At 42.1% G+C, this 19,285-nt stretch overlaps 2 protein-coding genes across 12 annotated transcripts in view; one reads left to right on the forward strand and one right to left on the reverse strand.

Moving 5' to 3' along the window:
* Positions 1-4,202: 4,202 nt before the first annotated feature.
* On the forward strand, positions 4,203-10,993 carry kif9 (kinesin family member 9). Of its 2 annotated transcripts, none has more exons than XM_037079235.1 (20): positions 4,203-4,508; positions 5,444-5,615; positions 5,728-5,834; positions 5,932-6,162; positions 6,328-6,411; positions 6,529-6,621; positions 7,041-7,188; positions 7,296-7,360; positions 7,453-7,530; positions 7,622-7,690; positions 7,942-8,046; positions 8,149-8,204; positions 8,294-8,381; positions 8,458-8,585; positions 9,032-9,214; positions 9,318-9,526; positions 9,781-9,960; positions 10,048-10,127; positions 10,310-10,393; positions 10,518-10,993. In XM_037079235.1, the coding sequence occupies exons 1-20, from the start codon at positions 4,413-4,415 to the stop codon at positions 10,602-10,604; spliced, it is 2,343 nt and encodes a 780-aa protein (XP_036935130.1). In that variant the 5' UTR covers positions 4,203-4,412; the 3' UTR covers positions 10,605-10,993. The 2 variants fall into 2 exon arrangements, with proteins under 2 accessions (XP_036935130.1, XP_036935132.1); XM_037079237.1 differs by having other exon boundaries at positions 4,204-4,508; positions 9,032-9,202.
* The window catches only part of scrib (scribble planar cell polarity protein), a 65,454-nt gene continuing 56,896 nt past the window's right edge, over positions 10,728-19,285 (reverse strand). For 4 of the 10 annotated variants that reach the window (XM_037079227.1, XM_037079226.1, XM_037079225.1 and 1 more), the window contains 6 exons: positions 19,073-19,255; positions 16,872-17,011; positions 16,696-16,733; positions 16,075-16,149; positions 13,804-13,858; positions 10,728-12,773 (listed from right to left, as the gene is read on the reverse strand). In XM_037079227.1, coding sequence (XP_036935122.1) covers positions 12,637-12,773; positions 13,804-13,858; positions 16,075-16,149; positions 16,696-16,733; positions 16,872-17,011; positions 19,073-19,255 — 628 coding nt within the window. In that variant the 3' untranslated portion in view covers positions 10,728-12,636. Of the gene's footprint in view, positions 12,774-13,681; positions 13,712-13,803; positions 13,859-16,074; positions 16,150-16,695; positions 16,734-16,871; positions 17,012-17,082; positions 17,734-19,072; positions 19,256-19,285 lie in introns of those variants that run through there. The other 6 variants (XM_037079234.1, XM_037079228.1, XM_037079233.1 and 3 more) reach the window with 5 other exon arrangements.

Below are 19,285 nucleotides of genomic sequence, written 5' to 3' on the forward strand. Positions count from 1 at the left end.
GACTGTACAATTATTGTTTCATTTTGACAAACTGTATTAACACAATAGACCTAAAATCACAAAAAAACATAAAATCAGAGTAGGAACAAGTTAGATTTTTTACCGTGAAAACCACAAATATGTTTAATGAACCATTGCTCAACATTCAGCCGCCTCCTCCCTGTTTTCTCACAAGACAAAAAAACGACTCCACTACACACTAAACACACCACACCAAACACTACATAACACACTAACTATACACTCCAAACACTCTTTGAGTCACAGATCTCTCATCTCTTAAAACTCGCTCTCTATCACTGTCTGTCTCACCGTCACTGCCGCTGTCACTCTTCCACCTCCGTCCCTCCCACAACTTCCCCTGTCCCTCAGCGACCACATCATGTGGTTTACCATATAATTTTGTGATTGGTTGGTGTGGTGCCTTTTTCCACCAATAGAAACGTGTTTTCTTGCTTGCAAACATTTGCTGCTTGCGGACTCTTTCATGACAAAAGACATTTTTACCGTTTCTTCCTGCACCAAATGCGCAGCAAACGTGACAACAATGTTTGCAAAAAAGCGTGGTGGACATTATTTATCGTAAGTCCAGTTTTGGACGTGCCGACGCATCTGTTTACTCAGGAGCTGGCCGTGTGGGGGAGAGCTGGCAGCTAGCTACACACAAACATCCATAGATTCCAATTCCAGTTTGTTGTCCTTGTGTATCCGGATCTCCTCAGACCGGAACAGACTCGGTCTGGACTTGTTTAGTCTCATTAGTCCACAACAGTCAGTTTAGATGCAGTGAATGGGACCGAACCGCTGGCAAAATCCCGGTCCAGCTCGAGCTGCTGCCGGTATAAACCCGCTTGTTTCTTAAGGTATGTCGTTGGGGTGAGCTCTGCAGTGATTGGCTCTGGTGCGCACGTGGCTATGTGGCTACGGTTAACAATGCTAGTGATTGACAAATCAGTGTGATTAGTGACAAATCTGACATTGCACACCCGTAAACAGCAGCAGCAGCCATGTCGAAAAGCTCAGGTTAGTCTGATCTGATCTGCAGAGATATTTGAGGCACACACACACACACGCACACACACGCACGCACGCACGCACGCACGCACGCACACACACACACACACACACACACACACAGATTCCTTGCTTTTAAGGAGAATGTTCAAGTTTTTTCAGAGATGAGTTTTTTCAGACTGTTAATAGTAAGTTTGCTATTTATGTTCTAAACTAAATGCTGGAGTGACTTCCTCCATTCTGTATTTACAGTTACAAAAAGACAAGTGTAGTAGGGAGAGACTGACTGAATAATCCGTATGCACTGGAAAGGAGGAAGAAAATGTTCACATTCCATATTTAGACTATGGCAGGCCGCCTCAGTCTCATCAATGTATGTTGATGTTGCTAAAATAAATCTGGTCATCAGGAGCAGCACGAGTCCTCTCATCTTGGAAAAGTGAGTCTCCTATCTACACCTACACCTGCTTTATAGTAGCCATGATAGTAGAGTTTGTTACAGTTACTCTATGCATTTATGTGTATATGAATTTTTTGGTTGTTGCATTAAACTTGTCTTCATTTTCAAGATTTTACAAGAGAAGGTTTTAATTCCACTTAAAGTGGTGACAAAAACGTTAAATCCAAGGTTCTTCACAGTGTTTGGATAGTGAGGGCACTGACACTGGAATGTAAAGAAAGCAGCCACATAATCAATAACTTAACCCATTTCACTTCGAATCACCAGCATGTTCACCAGTTCTAGATCATTAAATGTATTTGTAGCCCGTGGATTAAATCGTAAAGCCTCAAGTCTGAGGCTTGCAAAGTGACTCTTAAGTAACTGCAAAGTGAGTGAAAAGCAAGAATTTATTTTTGTATTTTTAGTTTTTAGTCAGTATTTGGGTAAAAACACCAGTCTTACCTGTCCTTCTTCCTTTGTGGATTCTATGAGAACGAATACCATCAAAGTGAGTGATAAGAGCCCCCTCATCTTGGAAACAGATTTGCTTCTAATCTGCACAGACAACTGGCTGCTTTATAGTGTCCCTGTCAGTGGGTGGAGTCTTAGTGGAGCCTGTTGTACAACTAACTGTAACGTGTGTCACATCATCACTGATAAGCATGGTTCAGTGTCTGTAAGCTATAAGATCCCAAATCAAATGTCATACTTGTTCACTTGTCTGACAACAGAAAACATTAGTATAGCAATACAATAAACAAACCTGCAACATGCAGATTTCTTTTGGACTAATATTGACACGTGACCTCTCTGTTTAGCAAAAATATGGTTGGTAATTTTTTCTTTCTTTAAAATTACAAGAGGTCTCCAAGTAATACTAGTCCTCGGCACAAACAGCTTTAGAAAATTGCCAGCTATAGTCGGTGCTTGTTTTTATGTTTACTGCCCCCAAGTGGCCAAAAACTAATGAATGAAAAGTAAGACTAACCTTAAAGGTAGCCTGTGGAGATTTGAAACTGTCTATCATTGATCGTAATAAGTCAGCAAAGTTCCAAAAAGTGAGCATGGCTGCAAACAAAGCCCATCTGAAGGTCCACTGTGTAGGATTTATGGAGATGTGTTGGCAGAAAATGTATATAATATTCATAATTATGTTTTCGCTTGTGTATAATCACCTGAAACTAAGGAGCCGTCCACACCAGCCCGGTTAATTTTGCAACCATGAAGTTATGTTCCCGGTTTTAATGTTCTGTCCATGTGCAAGCGTGCTTATGGAACACTGAAACCGTGGTCTTTTGAAACCGGGGTCCAGGGTGAGGTTGTCGGATGATTCGGGTTTCAGGTTGCGTGTGGATATGACAACCGCGAATATTTCCGTTGCTTACGTCAGAGCTGAGCGCGTACCTTTGTAAATATTGCGCGCAGCAATGTAAACACAGAGTAACGACAGTTAGAAGGTGGTTAGAGGTTGTTAACGATCCAGAACTAACCCTAGTTGACCAGCTCGGGCCAGACAAACAATTCCCCCTTAAGAGTCACCATTGTTTATGTTTTGGTATTTGCCGCGCTTTCCCTTTCCGGTTTTAAACTATTTCGATTGGTTAAAACAGCCTTCCCGTTTTACGTTACATCGCCACCTATTGCTGTGAAATATGTGTTACACGTATATTGCATCACTTGGTGGCGGACTTACGGTTGCATGTGTGCAGAGTTCTTTTTATTACACCCTTTGTGTGTACGCAGTTTTTTTTATTTAACAAAACCTTGGTTCCAAAATTAACCGGGCTGGTGTGGACAAGGCCTAAGAATCTACAGAGAGTGGATCCTCTTCCACGCAATCCGCCATTTTGTACAGTAGCCCAGAGGGGACAAACCAAACACTGACTCTGGAGAGGGCCTTCCTCCCTGTCTACGTTTTCAGTGGCAACTACTGGGGTAGGGTGAGACGAGGGATGCCACTAAGTTCTACACACTGCTCCTTCAAAAATACTCAAATAGGAGGTCACACACAGGAAACATTGGTTAATGTAAATATAGCTTTTTTGGTTTCCAAGAAAACTGCTTTGGATTTCTTTAATCTCTGCATGGAAGCCATTTTTTGTGAAAATAGAAAATTAAAAACTGAGGCCTATTATTGAAAGTAGATATGAAATATAAACTTTTTTAGAAAAATCAGCATCATGGTGAAAGACGGAAGATTTGAAAACAACTTTTTCATTACTTACTTTCACAGTCATTTTAACGTTTTACTTCACTTAAAAGATGTGCATTTTTTATTAAATAAAAGGAATAAATAATTGGAAATAAAGAAGTAAATAATCATCAATACAAGACAGTAGAATGAAATGCAGTTGCAGTTGTGTGGTTTTTCAAATAAACGCAGAAAAAAAAAATTGCCTAGATAGATAGGACGACACCTGGGTGGTGGGAATAAAATATATTACTTGAACACATATAGTTCTTTCACACTTTTTTGTTTAACACATAATTCCATATGTGTTCATTCATAGTTGTGATGCATTCAGTGAGAATCTACAATGTAAATAGTCATTAAAATAAAGAAAAAACATTAAATGAGAAGGTGTGTTCAAACTTTTGACTGGTAGTGTGTGTGTGTGTGCGTGTGTGTGTGTGTGTGTATCAGTAGTATTTATTCAGTTAGTTTGTTAGTTAATTAGTTAGTTAGTTAGTTAGCTTGCTGGCATAAAGCGGGCACGCGCTTTGTCACCCTGCCATACTGCGCGCGCGTTCGTTGCCATAGCGCCGAGTGCATAAACCACAGGAGGTGAACAGAGTAGACTGAGAGGAGCTGATAAAAAAAGAGCTCAAATGAGCACTTATGTAAAAAAACAAAAAGAAAAACAACACCTGCGGATAGTTGAGGATTTAGTTAATATTCGTTTTCAGTCTGTTGAGCTGAGCTTGGTTCTGTCGTCGTGTTAATGACGGAGGCGGTATGAAGGCTCACAGCGGTGAGGTCGGTGTGTTTGTCCGGATCAGACCAACGGCAAACTTCGCCCAGGATCTTATTCAGTGTCTTCCAGACGGACAGGTGACTCAGGCTATCTACGTTTTTACAAAGTATTAACCGCAAGCTGATTTTACGGTATAAACAAGCCATATTAAACTAGCCGAAAATTAATATCTGGGTAACTTACAGGCGACGTTAACAATGAGTTTACAGAGGGGGTGACAGTTTTTATTTGTTTGGTTGAGGCTAAAATTGAAGCTAAACTGGTAGTCTAACTACAGGTCTTGTTGCTAGACTGGTAATTAACAAGTCCAAAGAATTAACTTGAAGGCATCTGAAAACCTGTATTACGATTTATAGGCTATTATCTGGTTTAAAGTGGAACCAACCCTTTCATATGACCAACATTAATGGTAGGCTAAGCTATAGCCTAATTAGCCGTTTAGTTGGCATATACACAACATTTACCTAGAGCTCTATCAATGTTCTATATATGCCTATTTGCAGTAAAAACAACATTTTCGTGTCAAAATTTAGAATGACCAGTGATTTAAAAACTAGCCACAATTACCTCAGTACAATTTTGAGGTATGTTACTTGAGTATTTACATTTTCTGCGACATAGTTTATGATTACTTTGCACATTCAGATTACTCAGTGTTGACAGGCTATTACTTGTGACGTATAACCAGTCAGATAGGATTCTTGGTGGCACTGAATCAGTGGCTTGATCATGGTGTATACAGTACTGTAAAACTAATTCAGTCTACAGCAGCTCAACAATGACCTTACCCCAGGTATTTACATCTTTGCTAGTTTTACCTGTCCATACAAACTTTTCTCCAAATCCAATTGAGTGCATCATCATAAATGGCTGTGTAGGCAATGTGTCAGCTGTCCAATACTAGTTGCATCACAGGTCAGAAATGTGAGCACAGCTTCAACAACTGCAAAAACTTTGTGATATAATTTCAATGATAGTGTACAGTCAAAACGTTTTATTTCTTGTCCTTCAGACAGTGAACGTGCATCACAGGAAAAACTCCAGGAAGCCTCTCGACACCAAGAAAAGTCAGCTGAGCTCCTGGTCCTTCCAGCTGGAAGGTGTCTTGCGGGATGTGTCTCAGGAGGAGTTTTACACTCGAGTGTGCCGATGGGTAGTACTGGGAGCACTGGATGGTTATAATGGTAGATGGTTTGTTTATCTACATGAAACATTGTATTGTGTGTAAATTATTATAGTATAGTGTGTTAATAGATTGTTAGTCACATTATAAGTCTTCTGTTGTGTATTTTTCAGGTACTGTGATGTGTTTTGGGCAGACAGGGGCAGGAAAGACCTATACCATGACTGGATCCACAGAATCATACAAACAGAGAGGCATCATTCCTCGGGCTCTTCAGGAGGTAAGTCGCTCCATATATGAATATTTTTTACCTCTGAAAGTGCTCCATAGTACATAGTTAATATGTTTTTTTTTTTAAACTCAAAAATGGTATTCAGGTGTTTCAGGAAGTGGAGATAAGGACCGAGCATGCCTTCACTGTGTACCTGTCCTACCTGGAGATCTACAATGAGACCCTGGTGGACCTGCTTTCATCGCTGCCGGGCTTGCCAAGGCCATCTCCTCATGCTATGCTGGTGATGGAGGAGCCGGGCCGAGGTGTGTTCGTCAGAGGTCTGTCTCTCCATCCTGTCCACAGCGAGGAGGAGGCTCTCAATCTGCTGTTTGAGGTGTGTGGCCAAAACTTAGACCCCAGTCCCCCCAAAAAAACTTGAAAAAATGATTGTTTCATTTTTATGATTTGTGATCATCATTGGTTAACTAGGAGCTGTGTTATTTCCACAATTTTATGGATGAATAAATTGAAAGTTGAAGCTGTTTCTTTCCTCACGCAGGGTGAGATGAATCGCATTATTGGATCTCATGCCTTGAACAGGAACTCCTCCAGGTCCCACTGTATCTTCACTTTGCATATTGAGGTATGAGTCCAATCACCTTCATGGCTTAATATATTGTTTACTTTGGTCTCAGTACTCCAACATGCCTTTTCCTGCACAATATTTAAAATAGAACAAAATCATCTTTATCATTCACAGTCTCGTTCACGGACTCTGACAGACGCCAAGTACGTCACCTCCAAGCTGAATCTGGTGGATCTTGCTGGGTCAGAGAGGTTGGGAAAGACTGGGGTGAGTTTGAGGAATGTCTGACTTTACTGGCCATTGGTGAGTGTCTGTGGCTCTAGTTTTTGCGGTGTGTGCTGCACGTTGGCACAGTTCACCCTTATTGGCACCTTTCAGCTAAGTGAGCACATTGAATCAGGGGTGGAGACCATTACTGAGAGAAATCACACTGATGACTTTCTCTCCTTTCTTTTTTTTTTAGATTTTTTATTTTCTTTCAGTCAGTTACAGAACGTACAAACTGGTTGGCCGTCTGTTGTAGTTTTTACGGTGTTGCATGATGCAATGTAAAGGTCAGCCTTCGTAGCTTATATTTCAAATTCTTTTGAATGTTTTGACCCCATACAAAAAAAAAACATATTTCTGTCAGATTTGTCACATCACTTAACCTTTCCCCATTTCATATCTCGTCCTTTTTTCCCCAGTCAGAGGGTCAGATGTTTAAGGAGGCTGTCTACATAAACAGGTCCTTGTCGTTCCTGGAGCAGGCCATCCTGGCCCTGGGTGAACGTCGCAGAGAACATGTTCCCTTCAGACAGAGTAAACTCACACATGCGCTAAAAGACTCACTGGGTGAGAGTGTGAGGTCTAGTATTTGACAATGCTACTAGCATTTGTTTGTCCAAGTTCAGCTGTGAAGTATTACTTGTAAATGAAAATGCATTTGTCTGTTCCTGTAGGAGGAAACTGCAACACTGTGCTTGTGGCCAACATCTGCGGTGAGGCTGCACAGATAGAAGAAACAGTAAGGAGTGGAATATATGATATAAAACAGAAAGTGGCCTCTTTGTCACTGTACATGGTGTCATTTCAGCTCTAAACTATTATTCTTGGCAGCTCTCTACTCTGCGTTTTGCGGGCAGAATGAAGTGTGTCCGGACTGACCCTGTTGTCAATGAACACACGGATCCAGCTGTGAGTTCACACAATATCACACCACATTATATGACCCTAAAAACTAGTATAGGAGGGTAATAATACTCATGAAATAAGTTGTTTTGATCAGGCTCAGATCAAGAAACTTGAGAAGGAAGTACAGAAGTTAAAAGAGGAGCTGTCCATCAGCAATACATTGGTGAGTATAGCTAACAAGGACATGGTGTGATGATTCATGATCATGTGTTACTTTATTTACCTGGTTTATTGTATAAACTCACAGATCAGCACAAAATTCACACATGTTTCATTAGAAAAAAGGAAAATACCATAATTCCTCTTATTTTTAAGTGTAAACTTCTCAGTATGAGCTAGTGCTTTCTCAGGATTTACTTTCACACATTTCAGATGGTTCATATTACAGTTTAAATCATTCTTACTTAATGCCAGGCGAACAGGCCGGACAGCACATCTAAGCCGTTGTCTGAAGCACAGCAGGCTGAGATACAAAGCCAGGTTCAGAGTTACCTGGAGGGAAACCTGGAGGAAATCAATGTGAGAACACAACAAAGAACACAGCTATTAAAGCCTCCTCTGTAACACAAAAACTGTCTTTTGAAGGCTTTTAATTTGTCTCTGCGTCACATCTAATTACAGATCATAAGTGTCAGGCAAATCCAAGCAGTGTTCGCCCAGTTCAAGCTTGCTCTGCAGTGAGTAGTGTCTACCTTTTTTTAGATCTGCAACTCAGATTTGTTCATGGGGAGTGATCCAGCATGTTTCTGCATGTGTGCATGAGCAGGGAGCAGGAGCAGAGGTTGAAGGCTGAGCTGTGCCAGATGTACAACTTGGTAGAAAAAGACCAACATGCTGACACAGCTGATGTGAAGGTCAGTCAACATCTGATTCACTGTTTAGGAACTTAAAGGAAGCAGCTGTGATTTGTTGTATTCTTTGTCTCTTTAGGAGTGTAACACTAGAGACGTCAGTGAGGATGTGGAGGCTGGCTGCTTTGAGGTGCCCCAGTCTACGAAAAATGCCCACCGCCCAAGTTCGACTAAAGCCAAAACTAAGAAGTGTCGGGAAAAACAGAAGTAAGTGAAGCCAGTAAACTGTGTTGATATACTGATACTGTTTTCAAATGTCACAGTTCTCAACAACACAAATAAGTCAGTTTTGGCAGAAGTTTACAGCTTGGCTGAACTCTCTCTAGACCACTCTGGGATATAGTAGATCAGGGGTTTGTGAAGCATAGTTACTGTGCGAGGCGGATGGACGCGTGCAAGCTTGTGTTCTAAAACAACAGGAAATTAGTTATTGTTGTTCAGCATATTGATTTGTCCCACCTACCAACACGGTGAACAGCTGGAGCAGCAGCAATGTAGACTCACAGCATATGGTGGCAATTAGGGTACTTCAAACACATAGCCCCCTATTGTTGCAATTGGCTTGAGAATCATCACATTTGAAAGTTTTTGTAAGTATCAAAACTGATGAGCCACTTGGTTTTCCTAATGGCATCTTCAATATGATTTTCCAGCCAAAATAAGAGGCAGGGAGATGGGAGTCCAGTGTCGAGGAAGCGTTTGGAGAGTGCCTCCAGATCAAAGCTGAATTGTGTCCAGGCGCCTGAGAAGGAACCCGAGGCAGACACTGAGAGCCAGGACACACAGGAATCACAACTGCCTGGGAATGTGCCACTCCACCCTGAGTATGATGTGAAGTTAGTCTTCTCTACATGTGGTAGTCCTATTTGTAAAATGTGATTCCTGTTCTTTGTTTTTATTTTTACCCTTTCCTCTGAAAAAATTGACATCTCTGCCCAGCTCTCCTCCACCCAAAGAAGAGGCCTTTGAGGATTTTAAACTGGGACAAGGCAGTAAGCTCAACAGCATCCTTAAGGAGAACAAAGCTGTGCTGCTGGAACGCCGCAGCCTTCTTCGACAGCTCACCGAGGAGGTTAACACTGTCAAGAAAGACATCGACTGCACCGCGACCTCCATACAGCAGCACAGGGAGCTGAGAGGAGACCAAGGTATTCTATTAAGAAAGTACTTAATGTTCCTAGAGTTTACATGAGATTGAACCTAGTCTTTCCTAATGTGAGGTGCTTGTTTAACCTAAACGAGTGGAATATCAGCTGGTAAGGGTGCTGGTTCAATTGCTTTAACATGGCATCCAAGACTGGTGCTGATGCACTTTCTACCATTCAATTTTCGACTACATCTCACAGTCTTGATCAGTGAAGGTTCATATTTTGTATTTCTTCATTGTGTGTTTTGTATGAAGGTCAGTATTTGGTTTTGGAGGGGGAGCCGCTGCTGCAGGAGCCAGATGCCTCTCTACTGATGCGGCTCAGAGAGCTGAAGGCTCTGTACCGGCAGAGGTACGAGGTGCTGCGTGACATCAAGGCAGAGGTCAACTACTGTCAACACCTTGTGGATCAGTGTCGGGTGCGCCTGCTCTCTGGTCAGTTCTCCAAACATCTTCCTTAAAGTGAAAACAGTGCATACCTTAGAGCTCAGATAAATAATCAATATCTCATGTGTGTTCCAGAATTTGAAATCTGGTATAAGAAGTCTTTCATGGTACCCGAGGAGGAGCTGGATGTAACTATGAAGAAGAGCCTCAGACAAGTGAGTAAAAAAAACCTTCACACAAAATAAAGAAAGAACAGGTGCTAGGAGTTACATATTTTCTTCCAAGTCCCGCTCAGCTGCAGGCGATGGAGAGGAAGTCATTATAGTTTGACGTGTGTTGGAAGAGCTGTGACTAATTTTTGGTGACGAGGTATCATCTGCTTCCCTGCTGCTCTCAGGAGGAGGGTATGGAGGGACGGCCTTTTCCTGATAATCCCAGCTCTGAGTCCTTCTACAATGCCCGCTACAGAATGATGAAAAGGGCAAGTGTCCCATCCTGTTTCACATCTGCTTGTTTCATCAAATAACAGCAATTAAATTTTGTCAAACGTCTTATAATTAACATCTACCAGTCAAAAATTCAACCTTTCGATTTTGTCCCTACAGAGGAACAGCAGGGCGCTGGGCTTCACTCCAGTGCAGAGAAACTCACCTGGACAGAGAAGATTTCCTCCAATCCCACTTGTTAGTTAAGTGAGTTTAATGTGCAAGTTAAAAATGAACTACAGTGTTCACTTGCGCTACATGTGATAAAATGTAATTTCTCTCCATGTAATGTGTGCATTGTAGTGTGCACAGAAGACACAACACAGTGAATCAGCTTCTTAAATGAAAAGTAAAATTTATTATTCCTGAACCACAAAATAGACTTCTTTGGTTGTACAAATTCACTAGTTACAGTCTTGTATGAGCTCTAACCCTTGACCCTAGGACCTCTGACCCTTTCCCCTCCAACCTATTTGCAAGTAAAAGCCCCCAAAGAGAACTCGAGACAGAAGAATGAACGCAAAAAACCGTGAAACACTGCATTAATAATGTAGTGAAACCCATCTGAAAAAAAGATTTACCTACTGTAAGTTTTTTTTTAAAAAAAAAGGAGATATCAGCCATTACAAATGTTATCAAACAAACTGAATTTCAGTCAGTGAGAGCAACATGGAAAGCTATCATTAGAAGACCCTACATTAAATTAACACAAATGCTACTATGCTGTGATTCTGCGAAAATACCCATCAGATACATTTACTGACAGTGTGTCAAGCAGTGAATTGAATGAGATCAATGTCTTGAGAAGGGTTTTCTAATCGGTTCTGCCTCTGTCAGCTCTCCCATTAACAAACTAATATACACGCAGAGAGCGTCCCGATACCAAGCCTGTCCCAACCCAGACACATCAGACACTCGCTTGGGTCTAGGTCAAGACTGGCTCAATTTCAAACCCAAAGTTTGCTTTGCTTTCACTATTTGTACATTATTCACACAATAATAAATGATTTTTTTCAGTGGCATCAGATTTAAATTAACCATAGACAGAATAATAAAAACACCTGCTACCTTCACATCACTCTGGAACAACTCCAACTCCATATTTCCAGGATAGACATTAATGATTCACATTGGTTAAATAAAAAAAACAAATACTCTGAAGAGGGCAGGGAAAGTACCGTTAATTATTAAGTGATGGTAAAAATGCATGTTGCCAAACTGATGTTCTAAACAGTTTCTGTAAAACTGACAGTTCAATGGTGCTGCCTCCAGTGTAGTCATGTCATCTACAAGAGGAATGTAACACAGCTGTACTTTGTAGATTTGCTTCTCTCAAAACCTTCAGGGGTATTCATAAGTGTATATAAAGTAGACTCAATGATATAAAGTGATATGCAGTTCATTAGTAGGAAGCCATAACTATCACTGAAATGTTTTAAATGATAAGTTATATAAGCATCTTTTGTGTTCTGTATGCCCAAAAGAAGTGGATGGGTTAAAAAAGAAGGCCTTCAATTTGAGTAAAAGCATAAAAACAATAAATTACTAAAGATATACATTGTAAAAAGCTGATCAGTGGCAGTGCAAAAAAAGAGAAAGATATGTATTGTTTTCTTTAAAAAGCTCTCCACAATGTGACTGTGAAGGTAGCAGGATGTTCCCTCCTCGATTAATATATACACTCCTGTCCGCTCAAGAAAGCCCTGACATTTTACAATCTATTCACTGAAAGCCTAAAAAATATCGTTAGTATAGCTATGACCCATTTCTTTTCTCTTCCAGTATGTGTGTTTTTTTTTTTGTTTTTTTTTAAACAGCAAAATCATTCGAGGTGCGAAAACAATTAAAAAAACTAAAACCTTCGATCACTCCTTTTTTTAAAATCGATCAGCTTCTACCAGGTAAACCAAGTGTGGAACAAAAAAAAGAAGAATGATCTGTAAGAAGCAATCCTATCTACCCACACTAGCTTTTCCTCGCCCTTTAAGGACTGTTGAGTGACTTGCCAACTCATCCACAGACTGTATAGGCAAGACTGGCACGCAGGATATAAGTGAGTGTGTATGTGTGGTGACTATCGTAGTCTCTGCAGTGGTTATATATGGTAGAGTAAATCAGGCTCTACTGTCACTGTAGTGTTTAGTGACTCTGCACCTCCCGTGGATGCACCCACATGTTACCAGTGTTCCACAGTGTATTTAAACGTGTCTTCAGATTTCTTCTCTCGGTGGGAGGTGTGTTACGTGGGCACAGCGGTTTCCAGGCTGCGGCGGCCCTGCCTCAGTTTGCGCTTGTTGCTGTATAAAGCCATCTCCTCCAGGGCTGAGGTGGCAGGCAGCGCGGTGGTTACCTCAGCCTCAGGGCTCGCAGCGGGCCCTAGACGACAAAAAGTGACAGGAAAAGCTTCAGTCACAAGAACATGTTGACCAAGCTTTACTTGACAGTCACTCGGCAACAGCATCTGTGGAGCAGTTGACTGATGGATCCCTTAATCTTGCGACAGACGCCCCCACATTCAACAGCTTAGAAACAAGCAGGACCCAAAAGTTTGAGCAGAAAACCTGAAGCAGCCGGTGGCTGCATGTTTTCAAACCAGCCACCTCCATGAGCTCTGTATTCATGGGTGTTTACATGCACTCCAATGACCGGGCTATGGTCGGCCTATTAAATAGCTGATTCCATTGCCATTACCTTTGACTGGGTTAGTTCAGCTTAGTTGCTGAAAAACTAGGCCATTTTTGCAATTACTTTCAAATATAAAATATTTCATATATTGACATCAAATAGACCATTTGTCAAATTCAGACACAATCTGGGAAAAGTTGTGCACTTACTTCAGATGCCTCTAAAATAAAATCAGGGGGAGGGCTGACCTTTGAGGTCACTGCACTGCATGTAACTACATTTCCCAGGACCTGTGTAACCTGGTTTCTTGTCCGCATGTAAACATACTGAAACCAAAAAATGATGATGGAATCACTCAGAGCTCCCTGTAATCATTAGTTTCAATCAGCGCTACACACATTCATGCACAGTCAGGATCACGGTTAGTGTGAAGTCATTAGTTTTGACATGGCAAATCTCTCCTCCACTTTGTTCTCCACATCAGTTGCTGCTTCATGTTTGGTGGGCAGCAGCAGGCCAAGCACACCCAGCTATACACACCCCCATCTTAATACCTGAACCAACACAAGTTAGGATTGAAGCCAGCGCACACTTCTCACTCAAATACTCAGACATACAATCACACACAGACCCCAAAACACATGCACACATGATCCTACCAATAAGAGACGCTTATCCCAGGTAGTCACCTGAATCAAAGGGGAATAGAAGAAATTGAGGCAATACATTTTTCTCGCTTGTTCTAATACTATTTAAAACACTGAATATCTCCTGTACTCACCTGGGTTACTGGAGCCGTCGTCGATGAACTGCAAGTCATCGACTGTGTCGGGGGACTGGAAGACAAGAGGAGACAGTCAGTAACAGCGGGGCAGACGTGTCTCAGTAGCCTGTATCCCAGGGGAAGCCTTCACCATGTGAGAAGGGGAGCTGACAGCGAGGGAGAAGACGTGCCAGCCGCTCACTGCCGCTTTAGCAGACAGCACTGAAGCTCCCAATCTGTCAGAGCCACTAAAGCCACAGTACATCTACTCGACTACTCCCCCAGGAGAGATTGGCATGTTAAAGGAAAGGGAGGTTAAGTTAGGTCATCAGTTCCGGGGTTTGGTGTGTAGTGTAGGCACATCCACAAAGAGACAGCGGACAGGGCAACACCGACAAGAGTCACCAATGCACAACGGAAACCAGGCAGCATGTTGAGTAGTCTGTTTGTGCTGATGCTGTTAGATACCAATAATATTTCCCCTTGTTGTTAGTGTTGAAAAGCTGTTTATTGTACCTCTCAAGGGACCAAGCAGGCACCGCTGTTAGCAAGATAATCCAGAATCATATTAACTACTTCAGTGTTATTTTATAGGACATGCTAACTGCAGGTTGACAACATTATCTCTTCACCTGTGCTCATTTGTTTGTTGGTTTGTCAGCAGGATTTCTACAACACTTAGATGGAGGATTTATCTCGGTCCACAGTGGACCTCATTAACTTTTAGTGTAGTCTGGATAAAGGGACGGATGCAGGATTAATTTATTTCTTTGACAAAGTGAAATAGGGCATTTTTTTCCCAACATTTACGATAATTTCTCGAGGAACAGGGCATGGATCTTAATGAAGAAAATCGAGCGTGGTTAGGGTTAGGATGGTATCTATGAGTGAGTACAAATAAATGTGGATCCAAATTAAAGATCTGGACTGAGCGGATTCGAATATGGTTCATAGAGGGTAATCTTATTTTAGTCGCTATAGGGTAACAAATAGGATATTGAAGTAGGCCTGATTGAATTAAAGGGACTAGTTTATATAAATTGTTCATCAATATATTTTGTATTTCTCCAGTCAGACATTCGAAAAATATTTGTAAAAGTTTTTTGGGGAGTGACAAGAATCTGAAAGGAATTCTGAAATTTAAGAAAATAAATAAAAGTTAATCGTTTAACTAGCAACTTAACAAGTTCGGTTTGTATGAATATTCATTAAAAAAGGTACAATGTCAAATTTAAAAGGGGGCTGGCTTGCTACAAGTCTGGATGCAGTTTTTTTCTCATAGTTGTCTCAACATTTGTAAAAGTTTGCATTACATTCAGATTAAAGTGATAGATTTTTTTGCTGCCGTGTGACCTTCACCTTACAGATCTTAGCGCCCCCCTCAAGTCTCCTGTATTGTCACCTTTCTGACAGAACACAAACCTCTTACACACCTTTTTTGTCAGTCAGAAACATTATGCAGAAACAACACTTTCGTTACATTCACCAGAGAAAGAATACAAACAAGCCGAGGTCACTGTGCAACAATCAAACCACACGAGATACCACATGAGATCCCACACTCAAAGGAGCGAAGACTGACACAGACGACCCACAGATAACTTGACCCAAAAACAGAAAAGATAACTTCCAGACAAGCTCTGCTCACTCCAGCACCACTCCAAATTTCCCCTGCTTTCACCCCCTTTACAAAAACTACAGAAAACACCTCCACCCTACTGATAGCGCAGGAGGAAACCAGTGTCTCAAAAGCAGAGCATCATAGGAGGACATGTTACTCCTCTGCCTGACATGTGACCCATGCGTGGAACAAGAGAGCTGATGGAAGTGAACGTGAGAGTGGATGAGATGCAGAGTCTGTGGCCATTTTCCCCCGGAACCAATTCTGGTTAGTGGGATCAAAAACCAGCCTGCAGCTGCTGGGTGTTACTGTCTGTGCTGATTAGTTAGCTTAGAGATGGATGGATGTGAATGGTTACTGCTACAGATGCTCTTACATTTGTGAGTGTTAAGTGGGAGACCAAGGAGGGGGAGGCAGAATGTGAGGAGACCCAGGGCTGATTTGGTGTGTCAAAAATGTAGAGTGCTGTCATTGTGCAAGTGAGTGTTAGTGAGCCACACCACTGTAGTGCAGAGCAGGAAGTGCTGATCAATGACTGAGCAAAAACCTAGACTTGAGTTGCACTGATGCCTCTTAATCAACAGAGAAACTAGAGGGGAGAGGCAGCAGGGGAAGCCAGGGGGAGGGGAGGAGGCTGGGGCCCCGGGAACTCAGCATGCAGCCAATACCTGGATGTCGTATACGGGTTTGGAAGAAGGAATGGCAGCAAACTGTCGGTAGTCAAACTTCTTTGACGACAGGGACTAGAAGGATAGCAAACAGGGATGAGCAGAGGTCGAGGGGGGAGGGAGAAGAGGAAAACAAGGTGAATGAGCAAGAGGAGGAGGGTGGGATAAAGTACAGAGAGGAGGAGAAAGGGGTGGAGAAGGCAAATGTCAAAGGAGAGAGGAGGAAAAGGAATAAGAGAAAAAGGGATGAGGGGGATAGCAAAAGGAGGGGTGGGAGGCAGAGAGGCTGATGGGTGATTCAAACAGCCAGCTATGGCTGATTGGCTAGAGTGATAATGAGCAAGATGGTGGATTAATGCCAATGTGGTTTGAAGGAAGTCTACTTTTTACCCTTTTCCACCTTGTAAACCAACAATAGCAGATGCTTCCTTTCTCAGATATACTCCTTTAATTAAAACTGCAGAGTCAGTGTTAAAGCCTTGTTCAAATAATTGATGACTGAAGCTTTCCAAATCTGTACAAAGGATACAATACACCCTTCACACTGACATGAAGGCCAGTGGAAAAATCCATCAAAACCAAAAATGGGAATCAAGACAAAGGAAAAAGGTCTAGTCTTACCAGCCTGCCTGGAGAGGTTAGTCCTCGAGGACTGAGCTCTGTCAGAGGAAACAAAATATCATCTTAAGGGATCCAGACTTTGATTTAACTTGCTTGGAAGTAAGTCAGGTCAAAACAAAAGTTACATGGTGCTTCACAAAAATAACTATCAAGCAGGACCGACTGCAGCTTCATACCTTCCACGGGTGTTGGTGAAGGTGTGGGGGCAGGCGAGGGCGACTCCGTCAGCTGGTCTAGTGTGCCGCGTTTCTTCCCGTCCCGAGACTTGGCGATGACCATCTGAGCTTTCAGTGCATCCTGCTCCAGAGACTTCATTCTACGAGAGGAACAACCAGCATCAGATAAATGATGGTAGAAAAGAAGAAGAGACTTACATAAATGCAAACAGAGACTGACAAGAGGCACACACCATGATAGGTGGGTGTTGTGCCCGTCACTACTAATTTTGGGTGCTCCTTGTCCTGGTCTGCTGTGACAAACAACCGCTTTAATTTAATTGCACAATAAGAGGCATTCCAGGAAAAGGACAACCTACTGCTAGTAGGCTTACCCTCAACTCACAAATAGCTTGCAAACTGTTAGTACAAATAAATAGGATGAAAATCAAGAGAACAGCAAGGCGCAAATGAAAAAGAGTGCTGCAGAGAGGGGGGAGACAAGACAGAGAATAGAGAGAGGGGGAACGAGAGGAAGCTAGAAACAGCAAAGACGTGCAGAAGCAAGACAGCAGTAGAAAGGCAGTGGAAGCACTGTCACAGTGTCGCTGCGAGTGCTTGCTTGGACCTTTCTCAACTCGGCCTCTAGCAAAATACCCCAACGGCAAAGCACCCCAGCACACCCTCACGATGCCGTGCGTCTGGCCCTGGTGGCTGGGGCCGAAGAGCAGACCTGAGCTGGGAGGCTGCAGAGGAGGAGGTAGAGGAGGTGGGGGGCTGGGGGGCCTCGGGCGTGCCCTGAGATGCCCTCACTCGGGCCTGGTAGAGCCTCTTAGCCAGGTCCTGCTCATACTGCTTAACATCCTCCTCTAGGCCATAGGGCCTAGGCCCCGCAAGGCCAGGGAGGGGGTGAAAGAGAGGAGGAGGAGGAGGGAATAGGATGACGGGTACACCAGGATGAAGGAGGAATGTGAGGGAGGAAAGAAAGGCATACAGACAGAAAAAGAGAAGAAAACCAAAGAATGGAAGATAAAACATTTAGGAGAGCCAGGAATATTGAACAAGATCCCAGTTTTTGACATAAGAACAGTAAAAGAGGAGACAGACTAACCACACACACACATACACACAAAGGATGGTGTTCTCAGCCTGTTGGCCTATATTTGGAGCAACATTGGGGTGAAAAACTGAACCCTGTTATTGATCAGTGTTATTAACTGTTAATCAGAACCTCATTACTCTTCCCCAGCCGTGTGCTTCTATCAGAGTTATCAGCCAAGTCAAGGTTTCTGTCACATGCCGCTCAAAGAAAACAAACTTTCACCCTCACCTCCTTCATGTGCTCTGCACAGTTTAAAGCATGGCAACAAACTGATATTATGTACAGAGTTGGGCAGTAACACATTACTCAGCATCACATTAATGTAACATTATTACTTTCCTCAGTAACGAGTAGTGTAAGAGATTGCAAATCCCAAATCAGTTATTATGGTAATAATTACTGCAGTGCCAGAATGTATGTTTGTCCTAGGTAGGCTGTGATACGATGAGCTATGCCAACATAAAAATAATACAGAAATGCAGAAATAGTCATTTAAGAAGGTAATGAGTTAACTAGCCTTTAATTTATCATGGATTTTGATTATTACAAAAGTAACAATATGTCAATTCAGTAATGTAACTCATAACTTTCGACACCAAGTAATAGTAACATTAAGTAATGTCATTACTTTTTAAAGTAACTTATACTTCCTGAGTAACCTGCCAACTGTAACTTTAAGTGTGATCAGATAAAGCTGATAAAACATTTATGTTTGTGCTAAAGTTGAGCCAAAAATAGTTACTAAAGTCTAATTTGTTTCAGATAATCTAGTAATCAGCTGTTGTACTTTTGATACTTAAGTACATACATTGCCAGAAAATTGCTTTTCATACTTGATTACACTGAATGGACTTTTACTCAAGTACTATTCATATACTGTATGTGACTTTCACTTTAACCAGAATCATATTTAAACACGATATTTTTACTTTCAGAACTGCTAAATTATACCTCATTTCAAAGTGCTTCATTTCATTTTATTTACATTTGGTGACAGGTTTGTATTCGTCTTTGACACATCCCTGTAATGTCAGTGTATTAGAGATACAAGGACAGTAAAATACACAAAAACACTATTAGTTTGTCCTCCTTGTCAGGATGTGTTGTGTGCTATGTTTACCGTGCTGCCCTCCACATGGCTCTCTTCTCAGCCTCCAGAGCTCGTTTCTCTGCAGGGGACAGGTCCTTGTCAGGGGCCACAGCCAGCTCGGGGCTCTGCATACGAAGTCTCTCTTGATGTCTGCGCTCTGCTTTGGCTGTGCGGATGGGGGCCGACGAGTCCGCTTGGTACATTGGGATCAAACTGGCGAGACACACGAGTAGCAGCGATGAC

The sequence above is a fragment of the Acanthopagrus latus genome, chromosome 19 (genome assembly GCF_904848185.1).
Source record: "Acanthopagrus latus isolate v.2019 chromosome 19, fAcaLat1.1, whole genome shotgun sequence".
In the NCBI taxonomy this organism is placed as follows: Eukaryota; Metazoa; Chordata; class Actinopteri; order Spariformes; family Sparidae; genus Acanthopagrus; species Acanthopagrus latus.